This window comes from Sarcophilus harrisii, chromosome 3 (assembly GCF_902635505.1).
Source record: "Sarcophilus harrisii chromosome 3, mSarHar1.11, whole genome shotgun sequence".
Taxonomy (NCBI): Eukaryota; Metazoa; Chordata; class Mammalia; order Dasyuromorphia; family Dasyuridae; genus Sarcophilus; species Sarcophilus harrisii.
This window is the reverse complement of record NC_045428.1, coordinates 54,389,864-54,409,275: the sequence shown is the minus strand read 5'-3', so window position 1 is coordinate 54,409,275 and position 19,412 is coordinate 54,389,864. Positions and strand designations below refer to the sequence as shown.

The 19,412-nt window shown below is 40.4% G+C and overlaps 1 protein-coding gene across 2 annotated transcripts in view; it reads left to right on the top strand.

Annotated features, from left to right (window-relative positions):
* The window catches only part of RHBDD1 (rhomboid domain containing 1), a 181,711-nt gene extending 164,865 nt beyond the window's left edge, over positions 1–16,846 (top strand). Inside the window, exon 7 of one of the 2 annotated variants that reach the window (XM_031957948.1) lies at positions 14,564–16,846. In XM_031957948.1, the coding sequence (XP_031813808.1) occupies positions 14,564–14,571 (8 nt within the window). In that variant the 3' untranslated portion in view covers positions 14,572–16,846. Of the gene's footprint in view, positions 1–13,297 lie in introns of both variants that reach the window. The other variant, XM_031957946.1, reaches the window with a different exon arrangement.
* Positions 16,847–19,412: the final 2,566 nt, after the last annotated feature.

Below are 19,412 nucleotides of genomic sequence, written 5' to 3'. Positions count from 1 at the left end.
AGAGACAGAAAGAGAGAAACGGAGACAGAGGAGACAGAAGCAGAGACAGAGAAAGAATGCTGGTCCTTTGCCCTCAAGAAGTTTACAATTACTTTTGCAGGACAGGATTTGTACTGGACGGTTGAAGGTAAGAGGGGCAAAGGAGAGATCCAAGCAAAGGGGAAATATTGGGAAATCTGATGAGAGTAGAAATGTGGATTTAGAGAAAGATTATTGATCTAACCAAAAGGGACCTCAGAAGTCTTGATAACAGAGGTGTCATACTCCCAAGTGTGGCTGGAATCAGATGAAAATATAATTAGGAAAATTTGATAAAATAAATTGAAATACAAGAAAATGTAGACCATCTTATCTTTTAAAAACTAAGCCACTATGTAGCCAGCAGAGAGCTTTTGATGGTTTAGTGTGTCCCATGTCTATCTTAAGTTTGACAGCACTGATCTAAACTACCACCTGATTTTAGAGATAAGGAAACATAGTAAGTAAGAAACTGATGGAAAAGATATCTAAGAAAAAAGGTTTTGATCTTTGCCTAGTGGAGCAGTACTAACAGCCCTGAAGAAAATGCGTGTGTATTACGTGCTTAGGAGTGATATAAAAGAGCCATGAAGAGCTAGGATTCCTAGTGATACCAGGGTTGGAGGGTTAAAATATTTCTAACAACAAAGAGGTAGATTTTACACGCATCCTCTCATTCAATCCTCCCTACAACCTTAGCTGGAAGGCACAAGAGGCATTATTTCTCCCATTTTACAGATGGGAAAAGTGAGGTTCAGAGCGATTAAGCACCTTGCCCAGCGTTACACAGCTGCAAAGTCTCAGAGACAGGATTTGAAACCAGGGTTCCTCGATACCTACAATTTTTTCCCAGTGTTCAATTAACTTTTGGCTTATCCTTCCTTTAATCTTCCAGGTGTTGTCTTTTATTCCTTCTGAGATCATCCTGAGCTTACTTTTGGAGCTTACTTACTTGGAGAAATTTCCAGGCCAGAAGGATTCCCAAAGGGGAAAGACAATTTTTTGAAGCTAGCCATGAACTCTTTGCAACTTACTGACACACCAGATATGATGGGCTCAGCCTGGGCAACTTTGGACTGTTGACCAAAGATACTCTTTTAATAGGACTACAGAACATTGGAGCTTCCCCAAAGCACTGTTAATTGACACAGTTCCTTAGCCAGAACGCCACTAGGGACACAGATCATCCTCAGCTGTCCGACAGACTTCAGAAACCTTTTCCCCAAGTACACGTCATCCCCTTTGCTAAGATTCGCGTGGCAGTTGGTTTTTAGAAAGACGCACAAAAATTGCTTCAATCAAAGGGGAATTCCAGAAACCTAAATTTACAAAATGCATGTATTTGCATCCAGAAATATGGGATTATTTTTCCTGCTGAAAATTTACCTATCTCCATAAATGAATAACGTGTTCAGGTCTTGACCAACTATTAAAAATGGGGGCAGGTGGTGTACTTCTCTCTCCAAGCAGTTTGTTATACCAAAATTGTTCATTTAAGTCTTAATAACATTGGAAATTGCCAGAGCTTTCAAAATAGATGAGAAGTTAGGAAGTTATAGGATATTAGCTAGTGCTGGGAAAAATCTTAAAGGTTCTTGGGTACAACTCCCTCATTTTATAGATTTAGAAACAGAAGCTTAATTGTTGGTGGAGTTGTGAATGAATCCAACCATTCTGGAGAGTAGTTTGGAACTATGCTCAAAAAGTTATCAAACTGTGCATACCCTTTGATCCAGCAGTGTTACTACTGGGATTATCCCAAAGAGATTATAAATAAGGGAAAGGGACCTTTTTGTGCACGAATGTTTGTGGCAGCCCTCTTTGTAGTGGCTAGAAACTGGATGTCCATCAGTTGGAGAATGGCTGAATAAATTGTGGTATATGAATATTATGGAATATTACTGTTCTGTAAGAAATGACCAACAGGATGATTTCAGAAAGGCCTGGAGAGACTTACACGAACTGATGCTGATTGAAATGAGCAGGACCAGGAGATCATTATATCCGTCAACAACAATACTATATGATGACCAGTTCTGATGGACCTGGCCATCCTCAGCAACGAGATCAACTAAATCATTTCCAATGGAGCAGTAATGAACTGAACCAGCTACGCCCAGAGAAAGAACTCTGGGAGATGACTAAAAACCATTACATTGAATTCCCAATCCCTATATTTATGCCCACCTGCATTTTTGATTTCCTTCACAGGCTAATTGTACAATATTTCAGAGTCTGATTCTTTTTGTGCAGCAAAATAACGTTTTGGTCATGTATACTTATTGTGTATCTAATTTATATTTTAAGGTACTTAACATCTACTGGTCATCCTGCCATCTGGGGGAGGGGGTGGGGGGTAAGAGTTGAAAAATTGGAACAAGAGGTTTGGCAATTGTTAATGCTGTAAAGTTACCCATGCATATAACCTGTAAATAAAAGGCTATTAAAAAAAAAAAAAAGAAACAGAAGCTTAGAGAGGACAAGTAATCTAAATAAAAGCACTTATCTCTCCTAGGATTGTCTCAGCCTCAAATGAGATGAAATATGAAGAGTGCTAGCTATGCAAATTCTGTCATTGAAGCAGGCATAGTTAACCACTGTTTGGTTCAAAAGGAAGGAGGGAAGCTCCCAAATGATTGATCATGGCCACCTTAATCATCAAATTGGTCTTGATTAATCATGGTCTTTAAGAGAGCTCACAGAAGTAATTGACTAAAAAGCCAGTGGTCATGGGTGTACAAAATCTTAGTCTGCATTGGGGATCTCTGATTTTTTTTTCTCAAGCTTTGCACCCAAATCAAGACATCAGTAAGTGTGGTGATTTTACAAATTTAGAAGATAGAATTGAATGTGTTCTCTCATTTTCTTTCAGGAGTTCTTAACCTGATTTCTGTGAATTTCTGTTGTTGTTCTTATTGATGTTGTTATTTTGGTATAACAGTATTTCTGTGTACTTGGTTTCTTTTGCAATCCCATGTATTTCATTTTATTCATTTAAAAGCATTAATTTGAAAAGAGAGTCCATAGTATTTACATCAAACACTGTTCCAAAGGGTCAGAATAAATTTCAAGTATTTTCCAAAACCTAAGAACTCTGTAAATTCCAACTATCATGTCATTACATTTTTATTATTTTAAAAAGGTACATGACACAAAAGGATTAAGAACTCCTGGGTTTTAATTGGTTCTTCCTTTGTACATTACAATGAAGTGTTGGTGCAGTGAGATAAGGTGACTAAGTATAAAATCATACTTACTTGAGCTATTCAAGAAATGAGCACCTTTTCCCCCCATCAAAAACAGCAGCTTTATGGTTGGTACCAAGTCTTTATGTTGACTTTTTTTTTCTGTTTTTGTCAGTGAATTAAGATTTGATAACTCATCTTTTTCAGGAAGTGGTGTTTATTTTTAAGGTTTTTTTTTCTTTGCAATCCATGGAATTAGATCAAAGGAACAACCTTGAAAGGGAGAGATGTAGAATTTGAATCATCTAGTGCCCTTACCCGACAATAGCAAGCCCAAAGAATGGTGGTGATTTATTCAGGTGCTTATCTGGCAAAAAAAAAAAAAAAAAATGACATTTAAGCCACCTCATTCGAGGGGAAGGTGTAATGCCCTCTGATCTCATTTTTGTACAATTTCACTCTTCAGTGCAGAGCTATTGTCAGGTCATAGATGAGGGCTGTGACTCCTAGCCAATCAAAAGCCTTTGCAATGCCGATAGGGGCAGTGAGCGGAATTGAAACTTGTCAGCTTCTAAATCTGCTTGCTCTTTTTAGCAATTCTTATCAGGACAGAATTGCCTCTCTCCCCCCCTGGAAGGAGAATAGGAAGGTCGGTCATTGCATTATACATCAGGTTGGAAATCTGAAGCATCTCTGATAAAGTACTAGGAACAGATGGAATGAGTCAGTAGATCTTGCTATCCAACTTCTGGTGCGGTGATTGAGCTAAATCAATTTAATCTAGAATCGTGTTCTCAAGCTCCTTCAAAGCAGACTCCATTCGTCTCTGAGTCAGGCTGGATTCATTCCCAACCCTGAATTTTATAGCAATCTATCATGGAGCCTCACGATGCTTCCCCCTCCCACAAATCTGTAAACCCCTGTTGGGCAACAACTCTAGCCTTTGTTGGGATATGTGGTGTGGATGGTCTGGGCTGCTCCCTTACTCCCTAAATGACTTTGGGCAATGACTTACTCACACTTTGGTACTCTTTGCACTGTATTCCCCATCTGCCTGCAATTCAGAATACCCAAGTTCAAGTATGGTCTCAGCCTCTTTTCTAGCTGGGTCACTCTGGGCAAGCCACTTAATCCTATTTGCCTCCATTTCCTCATCTGTAAAATGAGCTTGAGAAGGAAATGGTAAACCACTCCATTATTTTTACCAAGAAAACTCTAAATAGAAACACAGTCAGACACAGGTGAACGACAGCTTCCTGATTCCAGGCCTGGGATTTTTATTTATCATGCTACCTCAAAACATAGAAGTGGCTATTACTTAGTCTAATTGTCTCATTTTACAGGGGAGGAAACTGAGCTCTGGAGAGACAGAGAAGTGACTTGCCCAGAGCTGCACAGGGATGGATGTCTCGAGACCTTTTCACAAAAACAGTTTATTTTTGTGAGCAAAGATATTTCAGGTTCTTACTTACATACCTTGCTTGAATCTGTTTTTAATGAAAAACATCAACAAAAACACACAGCTAAAGATCTTTGGGTCAGTGGTGGGCTCCATCTTCTTAGCCTGCTTTGAGTGGAATCCCAGTGTAAAGAGGCCCTTGGACAGAATGTGTATTGACCTAATAGTGACACCATCTGGTGCCAGCTTTTCTGGCCTTTTACAGTAAAAAAAAATGATTCTCAATTTAAAATGTTGATCAGAAAGTTTTAAAAGGTCTGATTTAAAAGATATTTGAATTCCACATGTCCAATATCTCCAGCCCCATAACTATATCTCAAGAATCCTGAATGTCACAGAGAAAGAAGACTGGGTCCTGGGTTGTTGGTGAAAGAGCCAAATGAGTGAGGAATAAAAGGCAAGAGGGCCAAGGCTGGCTTGCAGCAGCCTCGCACCTTTTCAGAACCCAGCAGTCACTTGGGAAACACTGTTGATGGACTAACTGACAGGCACCCAAGAAGCAAGGTGTTGATGGACAGACTGACATCAAATTTGCAATTTCCTAGGAAACAGCAGAGGTCAAAATTCAGCTAAGAATGATCAAAGCCAAAGAAAAAAGCAGAAATCCCAGCCCAGTGCCCAGATATGAAGTAATCCAGACTCCACGCGTCATGTGAAGTAATACAGAGAATTGGGTCATAGCATTCAAGAGTAGATTTCCTAGGAATCCAGCAGAACCCTGGGGTTAAAGTCTAAATAATCATATGGAGAACAAACCACCATGTGCAACGAAATGTAGTATTACTCAACAGTGACAGGACTGAATCAGATAAAGAGCTAGTTAACAGCTGTGGGAGAATGGAATCTCAAGAACAGAATGCTTTGCATCCTATTGAATTCTATTCATTAAATCCTCATATTTTTCTAGTTCTTCCTTACATGTTTTTCTCTTACTTGTTCCTTCTAAGCAGGGTAGGCCTTATTGGTCCCATTTTATAAATAAAGAAGTTGAGGCTCAAGCACAACCTCAGAGCAACTTATTTGTGGCCACAAGGCTATTAGATGGCAGATCTGAGACTAGAAGCCAGATTTTTCTTGAACATAGGATCATATAACCATTCTGGAAAGCAATTTGGAACCATGCCCAAAGAGCTATAAAAGTGCATCCCGTTTGATCTAACAGTGTTACTACTGGGTCTGTATCCCAAAGAGATCATAAAAGAAGGGAAAGGATCCATTTATGCAACAATATTTGGAGCAGCTCTTTTTGTGGTGGCAAGAAATTGAAAAATGAGTAGATGCCCATCAATTATGGAATGGCTGAACAAGTTATAGTATGTGAATGAAATGGAATACTATTGTCCTTTGGGAAAGGATGAGCAGGGGCAGCTAGGTGGTGCAGTGGATAGAGCACCAGCCCTGAAGTCAGGAGGACCTGAGTTCAAATGTGGTCTCAGACACTTAACACTTCCTGGCTGTGTGACCCTGAGCAAGTCACTTAACCCCAATTGCCTCAACAACCAAAAAAAAAAAAAAAAAAAAAAAAAGGAAACAAATGATGAGCAGATGGATTTCAGAAAAGTCTGAAAAGACTTGCATAAACTGATACTGAGTGAAGTAAGCAGACCCAAGAGAACATTGTACACAGGAACAGCAACACTGTGGGATGATCAACTATGATTGATCGAGCTTTTCTTAGCAATACAGTGATGCAAGACAATGCTAAAAAACTTGAGATGGAAAATGCTATCCACACCCACAGAAAGAACTGTGGAGTCTGAATGCAGATTGAAGCATACCATTTTTATTTTCTTTTTTCTTTCTCATATCTTTTTCCCTTTTTTGTGTTTCTTCTTTCACAACATGATTAATGTGGAAATATATTTAATTTGATTGTACTTACATAATTTATATCAGACTGCTTGCTGTCTTGGGAAGAGGGAGAGAGAAAAAAGCAAAAGAAATTCAGAACTGAAAATCTTAGAAAAATGAATACTGAAAATTATCTTTATAGGCAATGAAGGGTGGAATAAAGTACTATTAAATAGTATTATAACAAATATAGCAAAAATAGCTACATAAAAGAGCAGAGAGTCATAAATTTATAGTGACAAGGGACTTGAGCAATCAACTAGTTAGTTGGCACAACAGATAGAGTGCTGTGCTTAGAATTGTTAAAGTGGGAAATCCTGTGTTCATATCCTGCCTTACACATTTACTAGCTATGTGATCCTGGGCAAGATTCTTCCTCTTCTTCTTTTCCTTCTTCTTCTTTTTTTTTGGTTGAGGCAATTAAGGTTAAGTAACTTGCCCAGGGTCACACAGCCAGGATGTGTTAAGTGTCTGAGATCAAATTTTAACTCAGGTTCTTTTGACTTCAGGGCTAGTGCTCTATCTACTGCGCCATCTACCTGCCCCCATGGGCAAGATTCTTAAGAGCTCATACTGTGTATGATGTAGTAAATCACAAAAGAAAAGTTTCTTCTTTCCTTCCTTTCTCCTTCTCTCTCCTTCCTCTCTTCCTTCTTTCTTGATTTTGTTCATTCTTTTGTTCTTTCTTTATCTCTCCTTTCTCCCTCCCTCCCTTCTTTCCTTCTTTCTTTCTTTCCTCCCTTTTTTCCTTCTTTCTTTCTAGAATATAAAGAAAGAAAAAAGCAAGAGAAAGAAAGAAAAAAACAAAGGAAGGAAAAGAAAAGAGAGAAAGAAAGAAGTGAAGAAAGAAAGGAGGAAAGGATGAAGAAAGAAAGAAAAAAAGAAAGGAAGGAAGAAAAAAGAAAGAAAGGAAGGAAGGAAAAGAGAGAAAACAAGCCCCAAAAGGTGATATAACCTGGTCCCCATCTTTCTATTTTTTCATTTTTTGGTTTTGCTTGACTGATTCTTATTGTCTCACTGAGTCATTCATTTCCATTTGTTCAGTTCTGAATTTTAATGAATTATTTTCTTCATTTACTTTTTTTAGTTCTTTTTGTATTTGTCCAATTGAATTTTTAAATGAGTTGTTCTATGGATTTTTTTCCATTTCACAAATTCTGTTTTTTAAGGAGTTATTTTCTTTTTCTGCTTCACAAATTCTGTTTTTCTGGAGCTGTTTTCTTTTTCCATTTTATCAAATCTGTCTTTTAATGACTTATATGTCTTTTCCAAACCCTCTGACAAAATTTTCATTTCCTTTCCCTATTTTTTTCCAGCTTTCTTTTAAGATCCTTTTTAATTTCTTCTAGGAGAACCTTATGTGATGGGGACCAGGTTATATCACCTTCTGGGGCTTCATCTGGAAAGAATCTGCTTTTAGTCTCTTCAGGGTTTGAAATCTGTTCTTCTCTTTCACCATAAAAACTGTTTATTGTCAGAGTTCTCTTTGCTTTTTTACTCATTTTTTAAAAAGTTAAGGTCTGTTTTTAGGGTGGATAAGGCTTTCCAAGCTTCCTATACAAGCAGCGGCTTCCTCAATAAGTGACCATGGCTGTGTTTGGTCAGTGCTGACTCACTCCTGGTGCTGGGTGGGCGTGGCCAGGTGCTGTGAGATTCTGGCATTTCAGGGTTTCTATTTGCCTTTTGTGTTTGGGTTGGATGTTTTCTAACTTCTCTGCTGATCTGCTGTCTTGCAGTAAGGGCAGAGTAGCCAACACTGCTATAGATTCCTGTAGACTCCACCCCACAGAGTCCAAACTGCCCACAGAGTCCAAACTGCCCACGGAGTCCAAACCGCCCGGGGTCTGCACTATCTGCTTCGTGTCTATACTCAGCCTGCTTGCCCTTGGCCTGCCTCTCTTCATTCCTGATTAAAATAGACCTTTTCTGGGGATCTTCAAAATTATCTTCTGCTGGTAATTTGTTGCACTCCCAATATTCATGGATTCTGCCATCCAGAGCTAATTCAGAGGCTGGATTTGCTAATTAGTTTGAGAGTTGTAAGAGAAGGTCAGAAAGAAACATGTGTCCTCTCTGCCATCTTGGCTCCTTGCCTTTCTCTCTTCCTTTCTTCTTTTCTTCCTTTCTTCATCCCTTCTCCTTTCTTTTCTTATTTGCTTCTTTCTTTCTCTTTTCTTTTCCTTCCTCATTCTTTTCCTTCCTTCCTTTTTTCTTTCTTTCTCTTTCTTTTTTCTTTTCTTCTCTCTCTACTTTCTCCTCTCTTTTCTCTCCTCCTTCCTTCCCTTATTTTTTCTTTCTTGATTTTATACTTTTCCTTTTGTTCTTTCTCTCTCCTCTCCTCCCTCCTTCCCTTTCTTCCTTCCTTTTCTTCCTTCCTTCTTTCCTTCCTTTTGTTCTTTCTTCCCTTCCTCCTCTTTTCTCTCCTGTCTCTCTTCCTTCCCTCCCTTCTGCCTTCCTTCCTTCCTATCTACCTTTCTTTTGTTCTTTCTTTCTTCCCTCCCTCCATTTCTTCTTTTCTTCCTTCTAGTACTAAAGATCAAAAGGGCATTTGTCAAAATGAATAGAGTACTGGCCTTGGAATCAAGATGACCTGGATTTAAATACTACCTGACATATCCTAACTATGACCAGAAACAAGTCGCTTATCCTCTCATTGGTTCTTTTTAAAGATCACTCTTTGAGATTAAAGCCTCAGATGAAAGAGAGAGTTACCATACCAAGAGTTCCTACATGTATACAATCACATATCAACCCTCCCTGGACCCTACCCCAATGATGGCTGGTCTATTTTATAATCTTTCTTTCTTGTCAGTTGAGAAAGAACAGCTTCCTCTCTGCTTACTGTACATAGGATGGACCTTTCTGCTTTTTTGACTTGCTACATGGTTTGTTTTTGAACTGCTGTGTGTCCTTGAGGCATTCCTTCTGGCTACGATCCCCTTCAGTATCAGGCAGGTCAGTCCCAGCACCAGCCTTCTTCAGCCTTCCCCATGACACATCATCTTTTCAAGCCCTGGAGCTTGAAAGATAACTCCATGAGTAGCTCCATGGTCTGCCCTTTTGTTCTTTCCATTTCAAGGAAATATTTATTTCTACGCCCTTTCTTTTAAGAGTAAGCTGAAGAAAAGGGCAGAGTACAATGTGGGCCCCTCTGGGACCTTGCACTCGACTGCATGAACTCATTCCCTGTGACTTTCTGGAGTGAAGTTGCCACGTTGAACTTGCTTCTGAATCTGCTCACAGCCAGCTGTGAGTTCCACGGACATCTGGAATGGGTTGCCACATGTCAAACCACAGTCACCAGTGCAATTGAAAATATTTCGTTGTTATTGTTATTAAAAGCAACTGTTAAAAAAGTCAGCAGAAGGAGAATCTGGACATCATCATACAAAGGAGTCTCCAAATGGAATAGCATAGGATGATGACCGTACTCTTTGCAGCTTCTAAATGGCTGATAAGCATTCCATGCAGAGGAGAGGCTGCTATGTGAAGTAGGGGCTTACTAAGGTATAAGCTCCTGGGTATCCCTTCCCATCCTCCATTCCTCTGTACTTAGAAGGTGTTTAATAGAGTCTCATGGAATACTTTCAGTCTTATTCCTTTAATCGATCCAAGATCCATGCCCTCTTATTCCATGTAGCTCTCTTCCAGGACTTTCATTGGATCACAGATCTTGCTTTGGAAGGGACCTTCAGAATTGTCTAGTCCAGGCTTAAGAACTCTGATCAATTAAATTGGTCAATCGTGATTTTGGAGGTCTAATAATGGAGATGAAATTTTTGACAGAGACATGGTGGACTCCTACTGAACTCAGGGCATGAAATGAAATATATTTTTCAAATCTAGTCAATTTTTTTTCAAATTAGCTAGTCCAAACTCTGCATTTTACAAGTGAGCAAACTGAGACCAAAAGTGTTAATTGATTCGACCAGTGTCCTAGAGGGAATAAATTGCAGAGCCAAGACTCGAACTGAGGTCCAGGTTTTTGTGGAGAGAATGCACTCAACCATCCGTAGTTCTCCATCTGTTTTATTCTTCACATATCATGGGTACCAATGCAATTCATTTCCATTTAACAAATATTTATTAAGCACCTCATGTGTACAAGATACTGTGCTGGGGATACAAAAACCAGACTAATTTGTGTCCTTGGAAGTTATATTTCACTGGGGGTGGGGTGGGGAGGAGAATGTGAAACATATTCACAGATAAGTAAATCCAAAGTAATTTGAGGAATAAAAGAGAATTCAGAATGGTGGAGAAGAGGGAAGTCTTTGTGGAAGGTGTGGTATTTGTTCTGTACCTTACAGATGTATTGGGAGTCATTCCAAAGGCACCCACGTGCAAGGTGGAATGTTGGGTTCAAGGAACTTGTATAATGGCTAGAACATAGGATAGGAACTTGTTTAATGGATAGAGCATAGAGATCATCAAAGGAGTTCACATAAAAGGCTGAAAAAGGTGGATCAGAGCCAGATTGTAGCAGGCCTTAAATGTCACCCTTAAGCATCCATGTTATATATATCCTAGAGACAGTAGGGAGCCATCAGGGGATTTTGAGCAGAGTAACTTAGACCTAAGCCTTAGGAAAATGATTCTGCCAGCCGCGTAGATGGGGAAAGAGAGATTGAAACTGGAGGCCAATTAGAAGCTGATTATAATAGTTCGGGAGAGAGGTGATGAGGGCCTAGGTATGTGGAAGTTTGATTCAACAGGAAAGAATAGCAACTGATGAGAGGGATGAACAAAGGAAAAGCCAGAGATTACGCATAGGACAGAACATAAGGAAGTGAGGGTTTGGGTGGGGAAAGGCAGGGATCCTCTCCCTGCCTCCTTCCCTCCCCCCCCCCCCCCCCCCCCCCCCCCCCCCCGCACTTCCCTGCCATTGAAGGCTTCCTTTCAGGGAGAGGCTGGGTGGCTACTCCCAGGGAGCAGTTTAACTGGATGACCTGTAACCTCTTTCAACTGAGATTCTGGGATTACAGAGGGCTTTGAATGTCAGGCTGAAGAGCTCAGACATAATTCTATAAGGAGTGGCTCTACAGGAGCCATCCCCTGCATCACTGCTACTTTTACTTTGAAAATAACCCTGTTTCTGTGATCCCAGTAGCGTCCCCTCCACATGATTCTCCTGAAAAGGATGGGAGCCATTTTATTAGATTAGATGGTTGGCTCCTTAAAGGAAGGGGACCTCTGTACCCCTCTCACAGTGCCTGGCAGACCACTCGGCAACATACAGTGAGCACTGAGGGAATGAGGTTGCCATGAGAAGCTCCGCAAAGGTTGGAACCTCCCTGGATCAGGGAAAGCTCTTTTGTTTGCCATAGCAAGGGAGTCTTTGGGTGATTATTTTAGTAATGAAAAAGGCCACATGATCTCTTGCAAACATCCTGCCTGCGTTTCTCATTTGCCAGCCTGAACTTACTGATCAATACATGATCACAGAATCCCAGCATATGGGCTAGAGTCCCCTGTGGCTGCTTGTACAATTCAAGCAGGTGGGGTCCAAGCCAGGAGGGAAGCTTGGGAAAGCTGAGAGTCTGGAGGAAAAAGGAGGGCTCTGAGGAGGAGGAGGAGGAGGAGTATTAACACAGAAGGGCACATGCTTAGGGGAAAGCCATGTATTTCTTCTGCCCTCTGGCCGAACCGAGACTGGAATGTTAATTAGCAGGCCAAAATAAATACCCTCATGATAGGGATACTGTAATTTTCAGGCACTTACAGGTATCTTATTAAAAAAATATTTTTAATTTCATTTTTAAAACCCTCCCTTTACCTTTCTCACCACCATTCACACACCCTTATGTAAAATATTTGCCTCCCCATTTCCAATAGATTTGGGATGAAAAATGCCATCCGCATCCAGAGAGAGAACTCTGGAGACTTGAATGTGGATCAAAGCATTTTCACTTTTGTTTTGTTGTTTGCTTGTATTTTTCTTTCTCATGTTTTTTTCACTTTTGATCTGATTTTTTCTTGTACATCATGATAAATATGGAAATATGTTTAGAAGAATTGCACATATTTCATCTGTATCAGATTGCTTGCTGTCTTGGACAGGAGGGAGTGAGAAAAATTTGGAACACAGGGTGTTAAAAAGGTGTTAAAGGTGTTTTTAAAAATGTTAAAAAGGTGTTTTAAAAGATAGTTAAAATGTATGGGACTACCTGCCATCTAGGGGAGGGGGTAGAGGGAAGAAGGGGAAAAGTTGGAACAGAAGTTTTTGCAAGAGTCAGTGTTGAAAAATTACTCATGAATATGTTTTGTCAATAAAAAGCTATAATAAAAAAAGAGATAGTTAAAAACTATACTTGCATGTATTTGGAAAAATAAGATATTATTTAAAAAAAAGAAGAAAAGAAAAGAAAAGGAATATTGCCTCCCCACCCTGGTGGACAGGAGCCTTGTGGAGATGACATTTGACAAGTCATATTCTCCAACATCCCACTGTTCCACATTGGCTGACCAGGCTGACGCAGCTTAGTGCCATGGCTAGATCATTGGAGTTGGAGTCATAAAGGGCTGAATTCAAGTCCTTCATCAGATCCTGACTAGCTGTGGGACACTGGCAAATCAATTAACCTCTGATCCCAGTTTCCTCATTTGTAAAATTAGAGGATTGACCTTGATGATCTCCAGGGTATTGAAAAGTTAACCAGCCTCCCTTTCAGGAATGGCTCCCAATGTTTGTTGTTGTTAATATATAAAGATGGCACCAAAGTAGAGTATCAGCAGGTTTCAGTGCCCAAACATGCATGTTGAACGATTTATTTTTTAATTTCAGGTGGTGTTAGCAATGGTCCCCCACCCTATGGATTCAATATTCACCCGGAAGATGAAATGAGAAGGCAAAGACTGAATAGATTTGACCGTCACTGAAATTGCGCAGCACCTTGTGAACCAGCAGTTCAACCTCCTAAGGGTCAACCACCTGATCCATTCCAGAAACCTCTGGTTTGCGCTGAGAAAAACCAAAGTACTCTTCTTTACGCACTCTTGCAACTTGAATGGCTCATTCGATGAACCTCTCAAGTTCAAAGTCACACAAATCCAGGATAAGCAAATACCATTTCCAGTGGTATTTCTGAATTCTGAATTTCAGAAAATGGCCTTTCTGAAAAAGGCCTCCCTCTTGGTTCCATGGATACCAGCAGCATCCTGTGAAAGAACACCAGCTCTCCCGGGGGAGGCTCCCACTGCCGATGTGGAAGGCTAGCAGAGTTTGTGACCTTCCATGCCGAATTTCACCTTCTCCCATTCAGGAAGCTCGTTCCGTCCTTCTGGACAGTGCCCTGATCTCGGAAGTCCCTCCATCCTCACCTTCCTGGCAGGTCCCTGAGTGACTGGTGGAATCCAACCAGGCCGCCTTGACTTGCAGACCTCCCATTCTCTCCTGTCACCTTTGGATGGGTGTGATGTTCACATTTTAGTTTCCTTATGTGTATTGCTATACATTTCACTGAAAAGGTCTCAGGAAGAACTTGGGGACAGAGATGCACATATTCACCATTAGGAAAGAGCAGCATTTTGTACCTATAGGCTCTGCCTCCAGTATAAATCTGTCTAAGTTATCTGAATGCCCTCAGGGAACTGTGAGTTGAAAAGTCCTTTTTAGAGCAAGTGTTATCTTGTAAAATTAAACACTCCTGATTCAGTCACCATAACAAGCTCCACATTCAGTTGTCTTGACTTGACACCCCCAGCAGGTATCTGTCAATTAGCGTCATCTCCATTTTTAAGCTGCCCTTGTGCTAATGCTCCCAGCTGCCTCAAAGAAAGTCAGAGCAACACTGATGTGTTCTTAGAATTGGTCTTAATAAAAGTTGGAAGTGAGTATCTCCCAAGGGTTTTCCCAACTTGGTTTTAATCACAGGCTCTCAAACGCTAGACTGGACACCCTGATGAAATGTTCACCCACTAGTATGATGCATGTCCCCCAGCAGCGCCCAGCTGTAGTGCCATGAGGTAGGGGAGCGAGGTGGATGGCGGTAGGGTTTGGAGATGGAAGTCCGGGGCCTTGACTCCTGCCTTTGACCCTCTTACATTTCAGGAGGATGAATTCTCTGTGGAACACAAGTCTGGGAGGACAAAGACTGGTTCTTTTTGACTTTTCAACCTCGGGGCCTACCACAGTGCCTGGCACAAAGTCAGTTTTTAATAAATGTTTGTTAAATGAATGAATGATATTGAGCAGACGTATGAACATGGATGATTTGCTGAACCTCATTTCTTTTTCTATAAAATGGCAATACCTTTAGTACCTACCCCACAAGGCTGTTGTGAGGTTGAAATGATTGTAAAGCACTTTGTAAACTTTAATGTGTTGTTGAAATATTCTAATCTCTGACAGATCAATAGATGATCAATTGAGGATCATTTATCGGGTTTGTGTTGTAGAGAGAGATTTGTATAAATTTATATATATAGATATGTATGTATATATATACATATACATATATGTGTGTATATATGTATATATATTTATACATATATAAACTTAGTAAAATTTGCTCATGATATTAGTTATATTGTGCCTTAGTTTCATATAATCTTTTCAACTGAGAAAAGGAGTCTAATCACTGTGCTGCAAAATTGGAGTGGGGGTAGATGAGTAATTGCTTCTTTCCTTCCATTGAAAATATTTGTTGTTTAACAGAATAATATTACTAATGGGCAAGGACACGAGGCCTGAATTTTTGATAATAAGAAATGTCGTGTTGGAAGGAACTCCTCACTGGGAAAACAAGGGCTAATTAATCACCAAGATCACTTTCTTCTCACCAAATGACAAGTGTAAAACAACGATGCTGACCGCCCTTTTGTGCTTTGTTTTGACTTTCTTAAGGAAGCCATCTTTTAAATATCACCATAGCTACTTTATTAAGCCAGAAGGCCTTTCTGGCGCCAAGAAATATGATTTTTTCATATTCTTCCCCCCTACCCTGAACTCAAGATCAGAATATATGTCCAACAGTATGAGGTAGGCACCAAGGGAGCCTTAATGGATTACTTGGATAATTATCTCTCCCAAACTGGCAGCCCCGAGACTGGATCTGTGATTTGGAGCCCTCAAGCTGGCTGATTCCCAGCCTGTTCTTTAGAAGTTCCATTTTAACTCAGGGTCCCTTTAATCACACCGGCCTTGACTTCTCTCTCCTTGGGACTTCACAACTAGTTTTAAAATGACATCATTTGCCCTTAACGACTTGGAGTGTTCCATGTGCAATCATTGCCAAAGGGATTTGTGCACCTTTTTTATTCTTTTTTTTTTTTCTTTTGAAATAGTGGCTCCCCTTTTTGAATATAGACTGTTGCTGACTGTGCTAAGTAATCAGTGACCAAAAGTATGTATTTCTGGTGTGTGTTTCCAGCATCCACACAATCAAAAGACCCCAACAAACTGAAAGGCCAGGAGGTTGTCATAGACTTGGCCTTTCAGCTCCTACTATTGGTTTCCTGGAAAAACTTTCTAAATATTATAGGAAACTGCAGACAGGTCCTGCATTTGTAGCCTTTGCAATGTGCTTCAGAGCCATCCTTTCCTTTCCGTGGTCAAGCCCTTATAGCTCCTGGACTTTTGAAGTGCCCTTTTGACCATTTTCCCTCAGTCCTCCCCTGCCTTTCCCCATTCATCTCCTCCTTCATTCTAAAACATCGCCCATCGTGCCATTCTGCTGCCCGGAAAACCATAACAACTCCCCATTATTTGGAAAGATGAATCAGGGCCAAATTGTATTTGGCTGAAAAGTCTGGACTTTCTTCTACATATATATGCATTTATATATGTGTGTGTATATAGATAATTTTTAACAAAATTCACACACAAATATATAGAAATAATACACCCATACACTCCTATCTCCTTCCATCTCCTTTGATTGGGATATGAGTGCACCCTACTCCCCTTCCTCCTCTTCCCTGCCCCTTTATTTTATACTTTGCATTCCAATTACTGTCCTCTCCTTTCTTCTGTAAGTAAAGCTCTCCTAATTGTCCTCTGAAGTCTAACTCACCCTCACCTCTTACGTTTTCCAGACTCTCCCACCCACAGCACTCTCCTCCCTAACCCTATACCCAGTTTTATTTAAAAGACCACAGTATTCACTTGTCACTTTCCATACCTGGCCTCCTTGCATTGATTGTGGATGTTGCTGTGCCCTGAATCCCTATCTAGATTGTAAGCTGTTCAAGGGCAGGGACTTGTCTTTTAGGCTTCCTCTTGTCTTCCAGTTTGTGGCCAATAAAGTTTCATTAAAAGTGGGAATCGCAGTGCAAGCACTTGGTTTTACAGTCAGGAGAAAGATGAATAAAAGTGAGCCCAGTTTCTTCTTGATGTATGTTCTATTCTTTTCTCTTCCAGTACCATGTGGGGAAGGGGCAAAAGGAGGATCTGAAAAATACACACACACACACACACACTCTATCTGGACACACATTCCCTTCTGACATGACAAATAATCTTGGCTGCAGCTCCAGTGTGTGAATAATTCACACATCACATTTGCAGCAACATGTGGAGAGAAGCCTTTGCCCATGGGAAAAGGGCGGATTAGAGCTATTCCTGAAGCTTCAGAAGATGATGTGCTTGCTGGTTGATGGCCTGAGAGAGCTCCTCCGTCAGAATGAGTCAGGAGAAATGGTCTCCCCTTTCCTGATGTGCATCTGATCATACAAAACAGGAGGGTTCGCTCAAGGAACCCCCACATCTAGCAGCCTCTTCTTTCTAGGCGTGAAGTCGGCAGGTAGCATTTTCCTACTGAAACAGTATCTGGTAACAGCGTGGTGAAGTATTGGGGGTTGAGGGAGCAGTGGTGCAGTTACCACAATTTCCAACTTGATTTCATCAGGAAACTGTGTGTACGTGTACACATGCATGCATATATTTTAGTCCAGAAAGGGTGATGGGTTAGTTTAGACTTGTCATAGCTTTTGCCCTTTATGGGAACAGAGAACCTGTAGTAGAATTAGTAATCTGGGAAGTCATGGAAGCAGTCCCAGAACCATGATAGCTGCTATCCTTGCACAAAGCATCACAAAGGGGTGCTAAACTAGGGCACATTGGAGTGTTTGCCTGATATTAAGAGTTTGGACGGGAAAGACACCCCAGAATGGGAAGGAGAGTAACCATAAACAGATCTTGGATATGGAGAGAAGCTGTAAAAGTTACTAGTCTCCACATTCCCCAACCCCAGGTCTCCCCATCTTGCCTTCTAAAATGTTCATCTCCCAAAAGTGAGGGGAGCTGACAAAGGGCACAGGCTGGTAGATTGGAATATTTATGACAACTCCACACTTGTCTGGGTTGGAGCCTTTTCTTGACCTTCTAAGAGTTGCCTAGCAAATTTTTTAGAATGTCTCAGTCTTAAGATTATTGGATACAGAGTGAGAAAATAAAGCATATGATACAATGTGCATTCATTAAGTGCTTCCTATGTGCCCAGAACTATGGGACTGCCAAATTTAGGTAAAATGTAATCTCTGTCCTCATGGAGCCCAAAGACTCAAAGAAATCAAAGTAGTAAGAGAAGATAAATGAACAAAGGGACTGGAATTCCTGGTATGAGAAAACCCTCCAACTCAAACTACTACTTTCTTGGTAAGGAATAGTCTTATTTATCTAGAGCAGCCTAAATGGCTTGTGTCCATGCGGCCAGGTCTGGACTTGAGCCCACCTCTGTGTGGCTTGCAGGCCATCTCTCTACCACACCACGTTGTCCCTTATATGGATAGTTTTAAGTTACCCAATAAACTAATGATAGATTTTGAAAATGCACGTCCCCAAGAGCTCCTCACAGATTGGTACCAAGTTCTAAGAGTATGGCAGCGTGTTATATTTTGACACTCACTCACCTCCCCTGCACTAGTAGCCACCCTATTGCTGCTGCTTTATCCAAAGTGGGTAAAGACCCCAAATTAGAACCTGGTTCTTAGATGCCATCACACTAAAAAGGAAAGAACTGCTTGAAGTGGGAATAATGATTAGAATTTAGGGAGGCAATTTACCCAATGCAGCAGGTCACGTTCCTTCTTGAAAACAGTCAAAACCCCTATGAAATATTATTGCACAAGCAACTTGAGGAGTTGGGTAGTCATTCTGTGACACACTTAAGTGCCCAATGTGGAAGTTGCTATAGTTACAACTTATTGGGAGAACAGATTTACACGGAGAAACCCAACACAAATCACCAGCCTTGACAGAACTACTGCTTTGGACCTGAGGAACATAACCTTTCCTTTAATAATAGCCCTTCCTTTGTCCAGTACAAATGCACAAACGTAGCTAATTTGTATTCCGCCGAAACTTTTTTTTTCTGATTCATTTGGTTATTCAGTTGTAATACTGATGATTCAGGGATCCCCCACAAAGCCTGACTTACTTGGAGAACTCAGAACAATCCCACATGGTGAAGGGCTCAGGGTACCACAAGCCATCTAGAACAGGGAGTTTCTAATATCTTGGGTTATGAAACTCTTAGGCAAACTGGTGAAATCCATGGACCCCTTTTCAGAATAATGTTTCAAATACAATAAGCATAATAAATGTATAAAATTATATATAAATATAAAGGAAACCAATTATGTTAAAATAGTTATCAAAGTAATATTAAAAAAAAAACACCCAGTTCACAATCTCCAGATTATGATGAACATCCTGAAGTCAGAACTGAGTTCAAATATTGAAGACTCTTATTAACTATATTAACTCTGGACAAGTCACTTAACCTGTTTCAATTTCTTCATCTGTAAATTGGGATTCATAATAGCATCTAACTCAAGAGTTCTTATGAGGATCAAACAATTGTAAAAGTGCTTAGAACAGTGGCTGGCACACATAAGCACTGTATAAATGTTACCTATTATATTAGATTGCAGTGGGTTTAGAAATAGGAGAATCCATT